At 44.2% G+C, this 21,808-nt stretch overlaps 1 protein-coding gene across 1 annotated transcript in view; it reads left to right on the top strand.

Annotated features, from left to right (window-relative positions):
- The window catches only part of LOC124551352 (luciferin sulfotransferase-like), a 100,444-nt gene that overhangs the window by 43,107 nt on the left and 35,529 nt on the right, over positions 1–21,808 (top strand). Inside the window, exons 3-4 of the mRNA XM_047126383.1 lie at positions 8,176–8,275; positions 8,355–8,496. Of these exons, the coding sequence (XP_046982339.1) occupies positions 8,176–8,275; positions 8,355–8,496 (242 nt within the window). The remainder of the gene's footprint in view (positions 1–8,175; positions 8,276–8,354; positions 8,497–21,808) is intronic.

The following is a 21,808-nucleotide window of genomic DNA, read 5'->3' as shown; positions in this document are numbered from 1 at the left end:
GATAGTTGGTGCTGTCTCTGCTGCAAGACGTGTCTTGCAACAGTCATAGCAACAGCTACCACCACCTGAAGATGTCGAGCAGCTGCATAGATGAAATATTGGGGGATTTACACAATACGATCCAGTAGCGAACCTGAGAAGTGCCTTTTCAAATCTATCGCTCTACCTCTGAATCGATTCGATGTCTTTTTTTAATCCGACCTGGTGCGGATCCCAAACACACAAGCAGTACCAGAATGAGATTTTCACTCTGCAGCGGAGTGTGCGCTGATATGAAACTTCCTGGCAGATTAAAACTGTGTGCCCTACCGAGACTCGAACTCGGGACTTTTGCCTTTCGCGGGTAAGTGCTCTACCAACTGAGATACCGAAGCACGACTCACGCCCGGTACTCACAGCTTTACTTCTGCCAGGAGAGCTTCTGTAAAGTTTGGAAGGTAGGAGAAGAGGTACTGGCAGAAGTACAGGTGTGAGTACCGGGCGTGAGTCGTGCTTCGGTAGCTCAGTTGGTAGAGCACTTGCCCGCGAAAGGCAAAGGTCCCGAGTTCGAGTCTCGGTCGGGCACACAGTTTTAATCTGCCAGGAAGTTTCACACAAGCAGTACTCACGAATAGGTCGCACTAGCGTCTTCTTTACAGATGAACCACATTTTCCTAAAATTCTCGCAATAAACTGAAGTCAACCTTTCTACTATCCTACGACAGTCCTCACACGCTAATTCCATTTCGTATTCCTTTGCAACGTTAAGCCCAGATATTTAAACTATGTGACTGTATCAGGCAGGACACAACTTCTGCTGTATCCGAACATTACAGGTTTGTTTTCCCCACTCAGCCACATTTAGGGCTAGCTGCTGTTCATCATACCAATTAGATATTTTGTCTAAGTCTTCTTGCATCCCCCTACAGACACTAAACTTGGACACCTCGTGCAGCACAGTCTCATCACCGATCAACATCCATTGCTGCCGACCCTGTTCACCAGATCATTTACGTATATAGAAAACAATAGGGGTCTTATCACACTTCGCTAGGGCACTCCTGACGATACCCTTGTCTCAGGTGACAACGTACTGAGTTCTGTTACTAAGAAGTCTTCAAGCTACTCAGATATGTGGGAACCTTCATTAACAGTCTGCAGTGAGGCAGCGTGTCAAATCCATTCCGGAAGTCTAGGCATATGGAATCTGCTTGTTGCCCTTCCTCCACGTTTAAACGGACGGACATATTCAACGATCAATGTAAACGTCTTCCATTGTATTTAGAAGATGTTCCTCTGTCGGTCCGTCAGGTGATGTGATACCAACATGGCGGCACACAACCGCCCAGCAGAAGCCTCCAGATGCTGATGTATCTGCAGAGGTGGATTGGTCGAGGTGGTCTGGTTCCCTGGTCAGCTCGTTCACCACACCTTACCCCTCTAGACTGTAAACATGGGGGCATGTGAGGAAACTTACAGACCTTATAACAAATTTTACATTTTTCAGGAGAGCGAAAAATTGTAATAAATGGTTGCATAACGTCTTGCCGTCAATATGACACTGCACTAACTTATCTTTCAGCTTAGCTAAAATGCATTTACTATACAGAAGAGCCAAAGAAACTTTTATGCGTGAGTAATATCGTGTAGGACCCCCGCGAGCACGCAAAAGTTCCGCAATACGATGTGGCATGGACTCCAGTAATGTCTGAGCTAGTGCTTGAGGGAACTGAAACCTTGAATCCTGCAGGGCTGTCCAGAGATCCGTAACAGTACAAGGGTGTGGAGATTTCTTCTGATCAGCAGGTTACAAGGCATCCTGAATATGCTCAATAATGTTCATGCCTGGGGAGTTTGGTGGTCAGCACAAGTGTTCAAGCTCAGAAGAGTGTTCCTGGAGTCACTCTGTAGCAATTCTGAACATGTGGGGCTTCGCATTGTAATGCAGGAATTTCACGAGTCCATCTGAAAGCACAATGGACGTGAATGGATGCAGGTGAGCAGACAAGATGCTTACGTATCACCTGTCAGAGTCGTATCTAGACGTATAAGGAGTCCCATATCACTCCAACTGCACACACCCCACACCATTATACAGCCTCCACCAGCTTGAACAGTCCCCTGCTGACACACAGGGTCGATGGATCCGTGAGGTTGTCTCCATACCCGTACACGTCCATCCGCTCTATACAATTTTAAACGAGACTTGTCCGTCCAGGCAACAGGTTTCTGGTCAACAACAGTCCAATGTCGGTGTTTACGGGCCCAGGCGAGGCGTAAAGCTTTGAGTCGTGCCGTCATCAAGGGTACAAGAGTCGGCTTTAGGCTACGAAAACCCATTAGATTATGTTTCGTTCAATGGTTCGGACGCTGACACTCTCTAATGGCCCAGCATTGAAATGTGCAGCAATTTGCAGAAGGGTTACCCTTCTGTCACGTTGGACGATTCTCTTCAGTCGTCGTTGGTCCTGTTTTTGCAGGGTCTTTTTCCGGCCGCAGCAGTGTCGACGATTTGATGTTTTATCATTTTCCTGGTTTTCACAGAAAACTCGTGAAATTGTCGTAAGGGAAAATCCCCACTTCATCGCTATCTCGGACACGCTGTGCCCCGTCGCTCGTGGGCCGACTATAACACCACGTTCAAACTCACTTAAATCTTGATAACCTACTACTGTAGCAGCAGTAACCGATCTAGCAACTGCGCCAGACACTTGTCATATGCAGGCATCGGCGGTCGCAGCGCCGTATTCTGCCTGTTTACGTACGCTACTGGCCATTAAAATTGCTACACCACGAAGATGTTGTGCTACAGACGGGAAATTTAGCCGGCAGGAAGATGCTCTGATATGCAAATGATTAGCTTTTCAGAGCCTTCCCACAAGGTTGGCGCCGGTGGCGACACCTACAACGTTCTGACATGAGGAAAGTTTCCAACCGATTTCTCATACACAAACAGCAGTTGACCGGCGTTGCCTGGTGAAACGTTGTTGTCATGCCTCGTGTAAGGAGGAGAAACGCGTACGTTTCCGACTTTGATAAAGGTCGGATTGTAGCCTATCGCGATTGCGTTTTATCGTATCGCGACATTGCTGCTCGCGTTGGTCGAGATCCAATGACTGTTAGCAGAATATGGAATCGGTGGGTTCAGGAGGGTAATACGGAACACCGTGCTGTATCCCAACGGCCTCGTATCACTAGCAGTCGAGATGACAGGCATCTTATCCGCATGACTGTAACGGATCGTGCAGCCACGTCTCGATCCCTGAGTCAACAGATGGGGTCGTTTACAAGACAACAACCACCTGCACGAACAGTTCGACGACGTTTGCAGCAGCACGGACTATCAGCTCGGAGACCATGGCTGCGGTTACCCTTGACGCTGCATCACAGGCAGGAGCGCCTGCGATGGTGCACTCAACGACGAACCTGGGTGCACGAATAGCAAAACGTCATTTTTCGGATGAATCCAGGTTCTGTTTACAGCATCATGATGGTCACATCCGTGTTTGGCGACATCGCGGTGAACGAACATTAGTATTCGTCATCGCCATACTAGCCTATCACCTGACGTGATGATAAGGGATGCCATTGGTTACATGTCGCCGTCACCTCTTGTTCGCATTGACGGCACTTTGAACAGTGGACGTTACATTTTAGATGTGTTACCACCCTTGGCTTTATCCTAAATTCGATCCCTGCGAATCCCTACATTTCAGCAGGATAATGCCCGACCGCATGTTGCAGATCCTGTACGGGCCTTTCTGGATACAGAAAATGTTCGACTGCTCCCCTAGCCAGGAAATTCTCCAGATCTTTCACCAATTGAAAACGTCTGGTCAATGGTGGCCGGGCAACTGGCTCGTCACAATACGCCATTCACTACTCTTCATGAACTGTGGTATCGTGTTGAAGCTGCATGGGCAGCTGTACCTGTACATGCCATCCAAGCTCTGTTTGACTCAATGCCCAGGCGTATCAAGGGCGTTATTACGACCAGAGGTGGTTGTTCTGGGTACTGATTTCTCAGGATCTATGAACCCAAATTGCGTGAAAATGTGATCACATGTCAGTTCTAGTATAATATATTTGTCTAATGAATACCTGTATATCATCAGCATTTTTTCTTGGTGTGGCAATTTTAATCGCCAGTAGTGTATACCTGTATTGGAATAAGCATTCCTATACGAGTTTCTTTGGCTCTTCACTGTACAAACAGCAGCCACGGCAATGTCAAGCTGGTACCCCACCGCTGTCAGGGGGAGTCTCCGGACAGGTCTTCACTCGTCGTTGGGGACCAGCCGACGCGGTATAGGTTAGGAGAAATTATGGGCGTTATAAATAGGAATACAGAGTGTCCCAAAAAGAATGTCCCGATTTTAAATAGAATTGTTTATTAGGAAGAAGGGCTTAACACCAACAAATTGCATACTAAATTACTCAGAAAAGATAGAAGTTCACAAATGTTCATTATGCCCTCCGTTGGTTGCACGGGTGACTCTAGCCGATAGCCGAATTCATCCTAAAATGAGCGTAAGGTGTCTTTTGTCACTGAAGCTAAAGCAGCTGATATTCTGGTTGTTAGTTCATCAATGTCACGAGATAAGGTAGGAACGTGAACACATTGTTTAATATATCCCCACAGGAAGAAATCACATGGTGTTAAGTCAGGGGACCTAGGAGGCCAAGAGTGTAAAACCTGGTCTTGCGGTCCTATCCAACGTTGAGGCACGATGGCATAGAGGAAACTGCGCACATTGTTGTGCCAGTGCGGTGGTGCTCCATCTTGCTGATAGATGAAATTGTCACGACCCGTAGACTTGCGAGGGCTCCGCTCGAATGCTCGTCGGATTTGTTCCACTGTATGTTGAGGAACGCTTGGCTAGTCAGGACTTCTGCCTTTACAGAGGCACCCTGTTTCTTCAAGCTGTTTATACCACCGTCGAATGTTCTTTGGTGATGGTGGTTTAGCACGAAATCGAATATGAAGCGCCCGCTGAACTGATTGAGTACGACTCAATTCAATAACACAATACGCCTTCTGATGCGCGGACGCCATATTGCGTGAGACTGGCTGCACGCTCCAGGTCAGCGCTCGTAACGACATCTAGCGGATTTTTTCTGAAACTATAGACCATGTCGATTACATCTAGCGCTGTTTCAGTTACCTAGTGACATTTGTCTCAATATTATTACAAGTTAAAATCGGGTCAATCTTTTTGGGACACCCTGTATATCTCAAGTGACTTATTTTTACCGATTGTCTTTCAAAAAATTTTTTCCTACTTTTTGTCCCAATATTCCTTGTTCTCATTCAGCATTTGTGTGTCCGCCAAAAGACCACCTGCATGAGCGAGCCGTCCTACAGGCAAACTTAACTGTCTTCCTGTCAGGAACAGCACGCGGTCTCATCGCCTCTTGCTATTGCGTATAAACCAGAGAAGCGGAATGTGAGGTTTTCAGGTTCCACTTTACGTCAGTAACTTTATCTGTCGGTTCTCGTCCAGGTAGAACGTCCTTCCATTTTACTGCGGCCACTTCTTGGGTTTTCATGCTAGCTACAAATCAGATTTTAATAGTTTTTCCATTTAATTACATCTCAAAAATGAATCACTCTAGTATAATTCGTTTAGGACTAATCCACCATATTGGACTGAAATCCGGCTGTTTTATTCAATGATGTACCGTCTTTTACCGGTGTTTTGTTGTGACAGACAACAAAGCTCTAAGGTTTCAGTTAGATGGTGGATTAATTGATTTAGGGGAGGGGACCAAACAGAGGTCATCGGTCCCATAGGATTAGGTAGAGGTTGGGGAAGGAAGTCGACCGTGCCCTTTCAAAGAAACCATCCTGGCATTTGCCTGAAGCGATTTAGGGGAATCACAGAGAACCTAATCAGGATGGCTGGATGCAGGTTTGAACGTCGTCCTCCCGAATGCGAGTCCAGTGTGCCAACCACTGCATCACCTCGTTCGGTAGTATTTTAGTTATGTGGGTACAAATATTTAAAATTTCTCATCTAAACGTTTTCAATGTTGTTGTTGTTGTGGTCTTCAGTCCTGAGACTGGTTTGATGCAGCTCTTCATGCTACTCTATCCTGTGCAAGCTTCTTCATCTCCCAGTACCTACTGCAACTTACATCCTTCTGAATCTGTTTAGTATATTCATCTCTTGGTCTCTCTACGATTTTTGCCCTCCACGCTGCCCTCCAATACTAAATTGGTGATCCCTCGATGTCTCAGAACATGTCCTACCAACCGATCCCTTCATCTAGTCAAGTTGTGCCACAAGCTCCTCTTCTCCCCAATTCTATTCAACACCTCATTAGTTATGTGATCTACCCATCTAATCTTCCGCATTCTTCTGTAGCACCACATTTCGAAAGCTTCTATTCTCTTCTTGTCTAAACTATTTATCGTCCATGTTTCACTTCCATACATGGCTACACTCCATACAAATACTTTCAGTAAGGACTTTCTGACATTTAAATCTATACTCGATATTGACAAATTTTTCTTCTTCAGAAACGCTTTCCTTGCCATTGCCAGTCTACAAAAAAAATGGCTCTGAGCACTATGGGACTCAACTGCTGAGGTCATTAGTCCCCTAGAACTTAGAACTAGTTAAACCTAACTAACCTAAGGACATCACAAACATCCATGCCCGAGGCTGGATTCGAACTGGCGACCGTAGCGGTCTTGCGGTTCCAGACTGCAGCGCCTTGAACCGCACGGCCACTTCGGCCGGCGCCAGTCTACATTTTGTATCCTCTCTACTTAGACAATCAGTTATTTTGCTCCCCAAATAGCAAAACTCCTTTACTACTTTAAGTGTCATTTCCTAATCTAATTCCTCAGCATCACCCGATTTAATTCGGCTACATTCCATTATCCTCGTTTTGCTTTTGTTGATGTTAATCTTATACCCTCCTTTCAATAGGTTTTTAAATTTTTTAAAATTCTTAAAATAATTTTGAGAAATTATCAAATTAGATATTTCACGGTTTTATTCCTTCTGGTTTTTTTTGTTATACAGATGTTTCTCCTGAAGATGATGTCATGAAATCGGTAGTGATCTAAAAGTAAAGGACAAAATACAGCTGAATCGATTTATTAATACCCAAGGTAATTACTCACAGCTGTCGTTGCCCTACCTAGAAAGTGGTCTGCAGAACATCATTTGATTTGTTTTCAACAACTCTGTAATGATCACAGTGTGACGATGATGATGATGTTTGGTTTGTGGAGTGCTCAACTTCGCGGTCATCAGCGCTCCTACAAAGTCCCAATTTTTACGCAGTCCAATTAGCCACTGTCACGAATGATAATGATGAAAAGATGAGAGCAACATAAACACCCAATCCCCAGTCAGAGAAAAATTCCCACAGCGGCCGGGAATCGAACCCGGGACCCCGTAATCCAGAGGCAGCAACGCTAGCCACTAGACCACGAGTTGTGGACTGAAGTTTGAAGATGAACATCAACAAAAGCAAAACGAGGATAATGGAATGTAGTCGAATTAAGTCGGGTGATGCTGAGGGAATTAGATTAGGAAATGAGACACTTCAAGTAGTAAAGGAGTTTTGCTATTTGGGGAGCGAAATAACTGGTGATGGTCGAAGTAGAGAGGATATAAAATGTAGACTGGCAATGGCAAGGAAAGCGTTTCTGAAGAAGAGAAATTTGTTAACATCGAGTATAGATTTAAATGTCAGGAAGTCGTTCCTGAAAGTATTTGTATGGAGTGTAGCCATGTATGGAAGTGAAACATGGACAATAAATAGTTTGGACAAGAAGAGAATAGAAGCTTTCGAAATGTGGTGCTACAGAAGAATGTTGAAGATTAGGTGGGTAGATCACGTAACTAATGAGGAGGTATTGAATAGGATTGGGGAGAAGAGAAGTTTGTGGCACAACTTGACTAGAAGAAGGGATCGGTTGGTAGGACATGTCCTTACGCATCAAGGGATCACAAATTTAGCATTGGAGGGCAGCGTGGAAGGTAAAAATCGTAGAGGGAGACCAAGAGATGAATACACTAAGCAGATTCAGAAGGATGTAGGTTGCAGTAGGTGCTGGGAGATGAAGGAGCTTGCACAGGATAGATTAGCATGGAGAGCTGCATCAAACCAGTCTCAGGACTGAAGACCACAACAACAACAGTGTGAATAGTTCATGGTGTGATGTGATTGTTGCAGGTACCACGTGGTCTCAGGAACTTGTGTGGCTGCTCATGAACGACCTGGACTTCGACCAGGCGAAGAAAGTTCCGCTAATCGACAGATTTCCTTTCCTGGAGTAAGTAACACCAGGCAAACGAGCGTAGCCGAAAATGAAGTGAGTGAATTTCGCTCAGACGTCACCGTGACATTTTCAGGGTGTCGGCGGTCATCCCTCAGGCAGTGAAGAAGCCGCCGCACTCGCTGGACGTGGTCGGTGGCATGAAGTCGCCGAGGCTCATCAAGTGCCACCTGCCCGTGGAGCTGCTGCCCAGGCAGATCTGGTCGGTCAAGCCCAAGGTACGACTCATCGGCGTCTACAGCGTGGTTTTAATTAAACACGTTATAACTCGGAAACTAATAGCCGCATGGGTACCAAACTTGGCAGCATTAATGTCAAGGACATGGGGAAGTCAAAAAATGCAGAATCAATTCAATTGAAACACTTAATATGCTGCTCCGGTACATCATACCATTACGTACCGGGACCATTACTGCTACAAAGGGGGGTCAATATGGCGCCCATCAGAAGAGTCTGAAAGCGCAGGATTGCATTCAGCACAGCAGAACGAAGTTTGTCCGTATGTGTGTTGGCTACCTCTTTTGATATGCTGCGTTTCAGATCAGCACATTTGTGAATGAAATTACAATGAAATGAACACCCTTAGCTGCTTACAGGCGTTGACATACGTCAGCGGGTACAGATGAAAATGTGTGCCCCGACCAGGACTCGAACCCGGGATCTCCTGCTTACATGGCAGACGCTCTATCCATCTGAGCCACCGAGGACACAGAGGATAGCGCGACTGCAGGGATTTATCTCTGGCACGCCTCCCGTGTGACCCATATTCTCAATGTATTGTCCCGCACTACATTCGTAGTGCCCCCGCCCATTATATTCAATACTCGCGGCGCGTTTTCGATTCCCGTAAGAGTTTGGGAGATCCCGGGTTCGAGTCCCGATCGGGGCACACATTTTCATCTGCCGCCGTTGACGTATGTCAACGCCTGTAAGCAGCTAAGGGTGTTCATTTCATTCTAACGAGCTGCATGGTCACCGATGGTATCTGTTCTTTCGTACATGTCCGAAAGAACAGATACCATCTTAGTATACATTTGTGAATGTTCCCTGGTAAACCCTGTCCTTCAGATAGCCCCACAACCAGAAAGAACAGGGAGTGAGATCAGGTGATCGCGTCGACCAATCATTTGGAAACGATCGGCTGATAATTCTATCGTTTGCAATGTGTTTCTGAGAAGCAGGTGAACTACACGAGCGATGTGCCGTGGGGACCCATCTTGCATTAAAACTGTTGACTTCGATGCGTCTCTCTCCTGTAGGGCTTGTACGACATGCTGGCGAAGTAAGTCGCAGTAATGCTGGCCAGTCACACTGCACGTCTTTGGTTCTTGAGCGCCAACCTGTTCAAGAAAGATTGGGCCGAAGACGAACATAGCTGCGAAGCCACACCTGTGACACGTTCACAGAACAGAGGAACTTCATGCACAGTGACTGAAGATCCCCACACTCGGCAATTCTGTGTGCTCACCTCACATGTCAGAGAAAAATGAGCTTCGTCTGTTCATAGGATGGTCCTGGGCCAGCCCTAGTCAACTTCAATCCTTGTGAGAAACTGGAGAGCAAAATCAACGCGTCGTTGTGTGTCCTGAGGTGCAAGCTGCTGTACGATATGGATCCTTTATAGATACCATTTGAGAATGGTTTGAAGCACCTTCCATACAGTGGACCATGGGACGTTCAACTGTCGTGACACATCATGCGCACTGCCTAACAATCTGGAATTGCGCGCAGCGTTGTCTGTCATAGCAACAGCGATTTTATCAACCATCTGTGGTGCAACCGGTCGTCGACCTCTTCCCGGAGCGACGGCAAGTTCACAAGTTGATTCAAACTTCTTCATAATGCTCCGTATAGCAGGTGGAGAAAGAGGACCCTTCTGTCATCCTTCCAGCCGGCGATATTCTCGAAGTGCAGCTGCAGCATTGCTGTCGTTTTGGCAATAGAGCTTCACCAATAAAGCCCTGCTCCTTTGGTTCGAGCTCATGTTGACACGTCAACAAGTGCACTGGGACTGGTCAGGTGTGTGAGACTATGAATCACGATGACCGATCACGGCAACTGGTGGCCATAACTGGAACTGGACGGTGGCGCTGTGATGCATGGAAATCATGCACCCCATATTCTGGACATTAATGCTGGCAGGTTTAGTACTCGTACAGTAATTAGTTTCCGTGTTAAACAGGGACAGTTTAATTATAACCAAATGTACACAAATACTCGGTAAAACGGTGTACACTGCAAGGAGGAGGGTTCATCCTACCAATAACATCGATAATGATCGAAGCAGACGAATGAATTAAAATTTGTGCTGCGGCCGGGACTTTTGTTTGCTAAAGAGAAACGCTAACCATTACACTACCACAGCCGGATGGTCAACATTGCTGCATGAACTACCTAAGCCGAGTGCCGTCCCCAACACAAACTTCATTTTTCCCTTATATATTGTCACTACTGCCAGGGCTCTCCGATATTGACAATATAATGGTTGCCTAGTCGTAGATATTGCTATAATCGCACTATTTCACTTCCATTTACGGAGCTTGTTAGCACTTGATGTTAGGTTGGCGCCATTAAAATGCATTGTGGTAATCGCTGCTGCTTGCTGGATCGCTGCTGTGTCTCGTGCTAATGCTGGCTCTAAATCTGGTTGTCTAGGGGTAAAAAGATGAGGTCCCGTGTTTTTGATTTGCTTTTGATGATAAATAATGAGCGAAACCAACAAATATTTGAAGTTCAAATATTTATTACTCTGGTGGCCATCTTAATTCCACTGTCCACCAAAGACAATGACAACACAAAGTAGCACTTCTATTACATGTTCTTTGCAATGTTTTCCACCTCGAACAATAACACACATACACTTTACCAAAGTGACATTAAGACTCCGCTCCCGACCCTTCTTGCTGCTTGTATTTATAACCTTGTCAAAGAACTACTAAAACGAGATATAGTTTATAAGTCACATGTACATCTGTTATAGTAATTTGTGCAGAAAAGTTATTAATTTATATCGAGTGACATTATTCAACAGGTTATTAAAATGACAGATTTGTTGACTTGACACCATAATTCTTTGTTACAAAAAGGCCGTTTTTTAGAAGTTTGGCAATTGACTTCTCTAATTTGCATAAATAAGTAAATAACATGAATTATTAAGAATTACATTGGTTTTCGTCTAAAAGAAGAGTGTTTACGTGAATACTGAGTGAAAACGGTCCTAGTGAAAAAACAGGTTTCACTGGGTGATTTTTATTTAAGGAGATCCGAAATACGTAAGTTGGCCACTATTTTTCGTACTTGATATTAATTATTTAAGATGAACTTAGTGTTTCTACATGATGACATTTGCTGTATCAGTGATCAAGTGATATTAACTTTTGTGTGGGTCAGTTATTCAGTATAATTTAATGGGTTGACTGTTTATGGAGACATGTTATGCAATCATTGTTAACGTTCACAATAACTTTTCTATTAACATAAATACTTGTTAAACTGGTTGAATTTGGAGGGTATCGCATACTTCGGTAAAGTAAAGCCTTTAATAGGTTCCGTTACAACAAGCATCCCAGCATTGGACGTAATGGGTCGTCCTTTTACCATTGGTGATCTTATAGATCTTATAATTATTATTGTAGATAGTGAAAAAGAGATTTAAATGCCTCAGGGAAACATTTAACTGTAAGATCTATAATAACATCGATGTTCTTTCCTATTTCATTCGCATATTGACCGAGGGAAAACTGCTCTCTGTGCAGTAGCTGATCAAAAGTATCGGGACACCCCTATGTAACACGAAATGGGCCAGTAGATGTCACGAGATGTGGACTCAAGTGCAGAGGAGGCGCAGTTCGAAGTAGCCCGCCTCCACTTTGAATACGGATGCAATATTTCGACTTCTGGAATAAACAGCTATAACAAAATGGCTCTGAGCACTATGCGACTTAACTTCTGAGGTCATCAGTCGCCTAGAACTTAGAACTAATTAAACCTAACTAACCTGAGGACATCACACACATCCATGCCCGAGGCAGGATTCGATCCTGCGACCGTAGCGGTCGCTCGGTTCCAGACTGCAGCGCCTAGAACCGCACGGCCACCCCGGCCGGCAAACAGCTATAACAATGGACGGTTTTGTGCAATAATCTATTGTTAGCATTCTTCTGTCAGCATTTCAGTTTATTTCATCAGTGCAGTTATATGTTTCACTTAGCGGTCTACAAAACGTCTTTCTCGGCAGAAGAAAGAATTCAAATTGTGGAAGCACATGTGAAAATAGGTTCGATTAAGGAAACTCGCGAAATTTTGGGGGTAAAGTATCCGGATACAGGACTGCCAGCAAAGAAAGCAGTTGGGAGTCCGTATAAAAACTGGCGCACCTACGGATCTGTGTAAAACGTAAAACGACAAAGAATTCCTTCATCTCTGTTGATCCGTCATCGACAGGGGACATCGGTTAGTTAAGTAACTGTCAATATCTATTAAATTTTCGAATATCCGTGTAAATGAGATGTTATTTTATTTCATTTTGAAGGCTACCAGTCTCAGCATTCCGCTGTGCCATCAGCAGGTCCCATATGCATCTCTCCACATCAACGATGCCATGAATCCCTGGATGTTGTGAATTCAATCCTTTCAGTAGTGCTTCATTCGAAGACTTGATAGCAACTCATCTCAAATCAACTTTACAGTTGCTATCAAGTCTTCGAATGAAGCACTATTGAAACGCCTGATTTCACGACATCCAGGGATTTATGGCACTATATGACAAGACAGAGATTTAGGAACCAGGTTTTTAATTCTAAGACATTTCCACGGGCAGATGTGGACTCTGACCACATTCTATTGGTTATGAACTGTAGATTAGAACTAAAAAAACTGCAAAAAGGTGGGAATTTAAGGAGATGGGACCTGGATAAACTGAAAGAACCAGAGGTTGTACAGAGTTTCAGGGAGAGCGTAAGGGAACAATTGACAAGAATTGGGGAAAGAAATACAGTAGAAGAAGAATGGGTAGCTCTGAGGGATGAAGTAGTGAAGGCAGCAGAGGATCAAGTAGGTAAAGACGTGGGCTAGTAGAAATCCTTGGTTAAAAGAAGAGATACTGAATTTAATTGATGAAAGAAGAAAATACAAAAATGCAGCAAGTGAAGCAGGCAAAAAAGGAATACAAACGTCTCAAAAATGAGATCGAGAGGAAGTGCAAAATGGCTAAGCAGGGATGGCTAGAGGACAAATGTAAGGATGTAGAGGCTTATCTCATGAGGGGTAAGATAGAGACCTTTGGAGAAAAGAGAACGACTTGTATGAATATCAAGAGCTCAGATGGAAACCCAGTTCTAAGCAAAGAAGGGAAAGCAGAAAGGTGGAAGGAGTATATAGAGGGTCTATTCAGGGGCGATGTTCTTGAGGACAATATTATGGAAATGGAAGAGGAGGTAGATGAAGATGAAATGGGCGATATGATACTGCGTGAAGAGTTCGTCAGAGCACTGAAAGACCTAAGTAGAAACAAGGCCCCGGGAATAGACATCATTCCATTAGAACTACTGATAGCCTTGGGAGTGCCAGATGTATGAGACAGGCGAAATTAGCTCAGACTTCAAGAAGAATATAATAATTCCAATCCCAAAGAAAGCAGGAGTTTACAGATGTGAAAGTTACAGAACTATCAGTTTAATAAGATACGGCTGCAAAATACTAACGCGAATTCTTTACAGACGAATGGAAAAACTGGCAGAAGCCGACCTCGGGGAAGATCAATTTGGATTCCATAGAAATGTTGGAACATGTGAGGCAATACTGACCCTACGAATAACTTAGAAAATAGATTAAGGAAAGGCAAACCTGCATTTCTAGCATTTGTAGACTTAGAGAAACCTTTTGACAATGTTGACTGGAGTACTCTCTTTCAAATTCTGAAGGTGGTAGGAGTAAAAATACAGGGAGCGAAAGGCTATATACAATTTGTACAGAAACCAGATGGCAGTTGTAAGAGTCGAGGGGCATGAAAGGGAAGCAGTGGTTGGGAAGGGAGTGAGATAGGGTTGTAGCCTCTCCCCGATGTTATTCAATATGTATATTAAGCAAGCAGTAAAGGAAACAAAAGAGAAGTTCGGAGTAGGTATTAATTGGAAGAGAAGTTGAAAGGAATGGACAGTGTCTTCAAAGGAGGATATAAGATGAACATCAACAAAAGCAAAACGAGGATAATGGAATGTAGTTGAATTAAATCGGGTGATGCTGCGGGAATTAGATTAGGAAATGAGACGCTTAAAGTAGTAAATGAGGTTTGCTATTTGGGGAGCAAAATAACTGGTGATGGTCGAACTAGAGAGGATATAAAATGTAGACTGGCAATGGCAAGGAAAGCGTTTCTGAAGACGAGAAATTTAACATAAAGCGTAGATTTGTCAGGAAGTCATTTCTGAAATTATTTGTATGGAGTGTAGCCATGTATGGCAGTGAAACGTGGACGATAAGTAGTTTAGACGAAAAGAGAATAGAAGCTTTCGAAATGTGGTGCTACAGAAGAATGCTGAAGATAAGGTGGGTAGATCACATAACTAATGAGGAGGTATTGAATAGAATTGGGGAGAAGAGGAGTTTGTGGCACAACTTGACTAGAAGAAGGGATCGGTTGGTGGGACATATCCTGAGGCATAAAGGGATCGCCAATTTAGTATTGGACGGCAGCGTGGAGGGTAAAAATGGTAGAGGGAGACCAAGAGATGAATACACTAAGCAGATTCAGAAGGATGTAGGTTGCAGTAGGTACTGGGAGATGAAAAAGCTTGCACAGGATAGAGTAGCATGGAGAACTGCATCACACCAGTCTCTGGACTGAAGATCACAACAACAGGACATATCGTTCATTTGGAGAGACGCATAAGGAACCTGAAGATAGCACAGTGAAATGACAAAACTGGTAGCCTTCTAAATAAAATAAAATCTTAGTTACACGGCTGTTGGAGAATTTAACTGATATTGACAATTAAGAATTCCTTCAGTTGTCACACCTGTACTTATTGTAGACATTCGCCGAAGAATTATACGGAGCCCAAAGAAGCCTGCACGTTAATTGGCCCAACAGGCGCATGTAAGTTAGAGGAGTTGCCAGCGGATATCGTAAAGTCTTAACCTAAAACCCTATCGTGTGACTGTTGTGAAGTAATCGCGGAAAAATGACCGTCAGAAACATGTTGGTTATTGGATGTGGCTTTTGAGTAACATCAACGATGGTTTGTTGGACACTTTCCATTGCTTCACGACTGCTGATGCATGGTTTCATCTTTCCGAAAATTGTGAATTCACAGAACACGAGGTACTGGATAACGGAGAACTAACATTGTGTGTCAGCAATCAAACCATGGTGCACAATCAGCACCTTGTACGGTGTAACAGGAGCTCGCATCATTAGACCGACATTTTTTGACATTACACTCAATATGGTTACAGATATTGAAAGTTTTGGTACATTCTGAGCTCAGTTCACTGAATATGGAAGGCAATATCGCTTCTTCCAGAAAGATGGAGCAACTTGCAACACATCCAAGATATCCCTGAAACGGGTCGGTGATGTTTTCACTGAGGGACGAAACAAACATTTATGGCCACCACGTTCGTCCGATGTGGTAACATGTGATATTTTCCTGTGGAGACGCTTGAAGAGCAAGATTTATGAAAAAAATCCACACATAATACAGGAACCGAAAGACAACGTCACCCGTGAAGTTGCCACTATCGATATCCGAACTTTATGCCGGGTGTATGAGTATGCTTAGACATGCACAGCTGTGTACTTATGCTGCAGGGGGTCACTTGGGACATCTTCTATAAATTTGTTTTTCACTGTATTCTTCATTGTAAATAAATGGTAAGTCCACTTAAACTCTTCGTTTCTGTAATTTCACTGCATTTCCTTTATACACTACGTGATCAAAAGTATCCGGACACCCCCAAAAACATACTTTTTCATACTAGGTGTATTGTGCTGCCGCCTGCTGCCAGGTACTCCATATCAGCTACCTCTGTAGTCATTAGACATCGTGAGAGAGCAGAATGGGCCGCTCTACAGAACTCACGGACTTCGAGCGTGGTCAGGTCATTGGGTGTCATTTGTGTCGTACGTCTGTACGCGAGATTTCCACACTCCTAAACATCTCCAGGTCCACTGTTTCCGATGTGATAGTGAAGTGGAAACGTGAAGGGACACGTACAGCAGAAGGCATACAGGGCGACCTCGTCTTTTGACTGACAGAGACCGCCGACAGTTGAAGAGGGTCGTAATGTGTAATAGGCAGACATCTGTCCAGACCATCACACAGGAATTCCAAACTGCATTAGGTCCACTGCAAGGACTATGAAAGTTTGGCGGGAGCGAGAAAACGTGAATTTCAAATACTAGCGACTGCTCATAAGCCACACATCACGCCGGTGAATACCAAACAACGCCTCGCTTGGTGTAAGGAGCGTAAACAATGGACGATTGCACTGTGGAAAAACGTTGTGTGGATTGACTAATCACGGTACACAATGTGGGGATCCGATGGCAGGGTGTGGGTATGGCGAATGCCCGGTGAACGTCATCTGCTAGCGTGTGTAGTGCCAACAGTAGAATTCGGAGGCGGTGGTGTTATGGTGTGGTCGTGTTTTTCATGGTGGGGCCTTGCACCCCTTGTTGTTTTGCGGGGCACTGTCACGGTACAGGCCTACATTGATGTTTTAAGCATCTTCTTGCTTCCCATTGATGAAGAGCAATTCGGGGATGGCGATTGCGTTTTTCAACACGATCGAGCACCTGTTCATAATGCACGGCCTGTGGCGAAGCGGTTACACGACAATAACATCCGTGTAGTGGACTGGCCTGCATAAAGTCCTGACCAGAATCCTATAGGACACCTCTGGGATATTGTGGAACGCCAACTTCGTGCCAGGTCTCACCAACTGACATCGTTACTTTCTTCAGTGCAGCACTCCGTGAAGAATGGGCTGCTACTCCCCAAGAAAACTTCCAGCATCTGATTGAACGTATGTCTGCGACAGTGGAAGCTGTCATCAAGTCTAAGGGTGGGCCAACAGCATATTGAATTCCAGCATTACTGATGGAGGACGCCGCGAACTTGTAAGTCATTTTCAGCCATGTGTCCGGATACTTTTGATCACATAGTGTACTTACACGGGTTACTTTTATCTGCGCCACCCGATATAAAAGGAAGTGGAAGGACAGAATTGGTCGATCAGAAGAGCTTAGTGACTTCGAAAGTTAACTAGTCATTGGATGTCACCTGAGTAACAAATCCATCAGCGACATTTCATCCCGTCCAAATCTGGCTAAGTGGACTGTTCTGATGTCGTCGTGAAGTGAAGACGTGAAGGAACAACGCATATTATGTCAAAACCAGGCAGGCCCCATGTAGTAACGGATAGAGACGGTCGAGCTTGCAGAGGGTGGTTGTAAGAAATCGCGCGAAATCAATGTCGTGAGTTCTAAACTGCTATCAGCGGTCCAGCTTACACAACTACTCTGCGTACGGAGTTAAAAACAATAGTGTGCAATGGTCGAGTAGCTCCGAACAAACTATACATTTCTGTAGTTAGGCATGAGGTGGTGTAACAACCTACGCCATTGGACAGTGGGTGAAAATGATTTGGAGGGATGAAACACGCTATACCCCATGGCAATCCGGTGGAACTGTTTGGGTTGGCGCGTGCCTGGAAAACGTTAGCTGCCATCTGTAGTGGCAACAGTTAAGTACGGAGAATGTGGAGTTGCGCTTTTCGTGGTTGGGATATAGTCCCCTTTTGCGGTTAAGGAAATACTAAATGCAGAAGGATATGAAGATATTTTACAGTATTTCCTACTGTGTTCACAGGAGCAAGCGTTTGGAGACGATGATTCTACCAGCATCCTGTCATAAATCAGCATCTGTGAGAATGTGGTATGTGGACAATGACATTCCTGAAACAGATTGGCCTGCCCACATACCTGCCCTGAACCCAATGGAACACTTTTGGGGTGAGTTAGAACGTCGACTCCGCACCAGCGTCCATTATCACTACCTCCTCTGGTATGGGCTCTCCAATCACTCCGTTGAACGAAACTGTCCCCCGGAGAATTTTACCCGTCATAAAGCGAAGGATATGAACCCATGGCCTGGGGGTAGCGTCTTTAATCATTAATCAAAATGTCATCGTTCCCAGGATCGAAACCCGCCACCCCTCAAATTTTGATTAATAATCAACATTGGCGGCCGAAGACCTCGGGCATAAGAGGTCACCCTCATTCTGCTGAGGGCAGATGAGGGGACAGAGGTTCTGAGCACTCTCTTGTCCTTGTGGCCGGAAACTGCCCCTACAGGCAGAAATGATCAATGTCATGGGGATGAAGAGCCAATGGAAACCACTGCATTAAAGAAACATAATGTGGATCCGCAGGACATGAGGCCTGTAATTGAAAAAGTGTCATGGTGATCTCGCCATTGGTAAAAGATTCCAGAATAGTCCCCCACTCGGATCTCTGAGAGGGGGAGGTGACCATGAGAAAAAGACTGAAGAATCAACGAAAGCATAACGTTCTGCGAGTCGGGGCTTGAAATGTCAGAAGCTTGACCGTGGTACGGAAACTAGAAAATCTGAAAAGCGAAATCCAAAGGCTCAGTCTAGATATAGTAGGAGTCAGAAGTAAAATGGAAAGGAGACATCGATTTATGGTCAGATGAGTACAGGGTAATATCAGCAGCAGCAGGAAATGGTATAATGGGAGTAGGATTCGTTATGAATAGGAAGGTGGGGGCAGAGAATGTGTTACTGTGAACAGTTCAGGGATTATTCTTATCAGAATCGACAGCGACAATGATAGTTCAGGTATACATGCCACGAAATGAAAATCTAATTATCATGGGGGACTGGAATGCTGTTGTAGGGGAAGAAGTAGAAGAAACGGTAACGAGACGTGGGACAAGGAATGAGAGAGGAGAAAGACTAATTGAGTTCTGTAACGAGTTTCAGCTAGTAACAGCGATTACTCTGTTCAAGAATGACAAGAGGAGGAGGTATACTTGGAAAAGGCCGGGTGATACGGGAAGATTTCAGTTTGATTACATCATGGTCAGACAGAGATACCGAAATCACATACTGGATTGTAAGGCGTACCCAGGAACAGACAGACTCAGATCACAATTTAGTAATGATGAAGAGTAGGCTGAAGTTTAAGACAGAACGCAAGCAAGTGGGATACAGAATTACTAAGGAATGATGACATACGCTTGAAGTTCTCTAAGGCTATAGATACAACAGTAAGGAATAGCTCAGTAAGCAGTACAGTTGAAGAGGAATGGACATATCTAAAAAGGGCCATCACAGCTGTTGGGAAGGAAAACATAGGTACAAATAAGGTAACTGCGAAGAAACCATGAGTAACAGAAGAAATACCTTAGTTGATTAATGGAAAGAGGAAGCACAAAAATGTTCTGGGAAACTCAGGAATACAGAAATACAAGTCTCTTAGTGCTGTGTACATAGTTCCGCATAGTCAGCGCGTACACAACTTTCCCACTAGAGCGCGCCCCGCTAAGCACAACAGCGCAGGCGCAGCGCTCGTCTGTCTCCGCACTAAGAGATGCCGCTGCCACAGAGACGGACCAAATTCTGCTTCCGCCGATCCGTGCATTAATATGTAACGCAACCAATGAGACTGCTGCTAACGTAGAACCTTTTCTCCTCGCGGATCATACTCGCGCAGTGATACATGAACGCGCGAGGTATTATAACGAGTGTACAGACCTCCGATTAGTTAGTCTGCATTTGTCTGCCTTAGTCTGTACCAGTCTGCATTTGTCTGTACCAGTCTATAGTCACGTTTCAGTCTGCGCCTAATAAGATTACCATATTCCTGTATATAGCCATGAAGATAAATGTATAGACACTTGTCAAGTATCAGAAATATATGTGAGAATAAGATTAACGTACCAAGACCAAAGGAACTTCAGATTGTCAATTGTAAATAGCATCCAGAACCAAGTTAAGTAATTTTTATGCTTGTTATTTTAATAAATGTGTGTGAAAATTAATCAAGTTCTGTTTAAAGTTGGTACCGTCAATCTGCTACTCTAAGCGTGCAAGTGGCATTTCTATCGTCTGACCTAACGGCAGAAGATAAACACGCCACGATAAGACCACGAGACATATTGCTGACACTCGCCTACTTCGTCAGAGCGACAAGTCAGATAATCTGATGGTGTGTGTACTGAAGGTCTTACAGTACGCACACCACACTGAGGAATGAAATAAATAGTGAGTGCAGGGAAGTTAAGACGAAATGACTATATGAAAAATGTGAAGAATTCGGAAAAGATAAGATTGTCGGATGGACTGACTCAGCAAACAGGAAAGTCAAAATAACCTTCCTAGACATTAAAAGCAACAGTGATACCATTAAGTTTCCAACGGGAATTCCACTGTTAAATGCAGAGGAGTGAGCGGGTAGGTGGAATGAGTACATGGAAGGCCTCTATGAGGGGGAAGATTTGTCTGGTGTGATATAAGAAGAAAACAGGAGTCGATTTAGAAGAGATACGGCATCCAGTACTAGAAACAGAATTTAAAAGAGCTTTGGAGGACTTAAGATCAAATAAGGGAGAGGGGATAGATAACATTTCGTCAGAATTTCTAAAATCATTTGGGTAAGTGGCAACAAAACGACTTCACGTTGGTGTGTAGAATGTATGTCTGGAGACATACCATCTGACTTTCGGAAAAATAGCATCCACACAATTCCGAAGACTGCAAGAGCTGACAAGTGCAAAAATTATTGCACTATCGGCTTAACAGCTCATGCATCCAAGTTGATAAATAGAATAATATACATAAGAATAGAAAAGAAAATTGAGGATGTGATAGATGACGATCAGTTTGGCTTTAGGAAAGGTGAAGGCACTAGAGAGGCATTTCTGACGTTGCGGTTGTTAATGGAAGCAAGACCAAAGAAAAATGAAGACACGTTCATAGGATTTGTTGACCTGGAAAATAGCGTTCCCTATTGTAAAATGGTTCAAGGTGTTCAAAATTTTGAGAAAAATAGGTTTATAGGGAGATGGGTAATATACAGGGTGATCCAAAAGTCAGTATAAATTTGAAAACCTTTTAAAGTAGATACCGCTTTTCAGACCAGTAATACGCTGCGGTTTAAACTAAGAAATAATTTACAGCAGGAAAGCGATAAATATGAGAGAGCTGGGGTCTATAAAATTCAGTGTAACACGTGCAAGGCAAGCTATGTAGGCCAAACTGGTAGGTCCTTTAAAGTACGTTACAAAGAACATAGCCGGCCGGAGTGGCCGAGCCGTTAAAGGCGCTACAGTCTGGAACCGCACGACCGCTACGGTCGCAGGTTCGAATCCTGCCTCGGGCATGGATGTGTGTGTTGTCCTTAGGTTAGTTAGGTTTAAGTAGTTCTAAGTTCTAGGGGACTTATGACCACAACAGTTGAGTCCCATAGTGCTCAGAGCCAACAAAGATCATAGCGATGCTTTC

This window comes from Schistocerca americana, chromosome 9, assembly GCF_021461395.2.
Source record: "Schistocerca americana isolate TAMUIC-IGC-003095 chromosome 9, iqSchAmer2.1, whole genome shotgun sequence".
Classification (NCBI taxonomy): domain Eukaryota; kingdom Metazoa; phylum Arthropoda; class Insecta; order Orthoptera; family Acrididae; genus Schistocerca; species Schistocerca americana.
The sequence above is the reverse complement of the archived record's forward strand: the minus strand, read 5'-3'. Positions and strand labels throughout refer to the sequence as shown.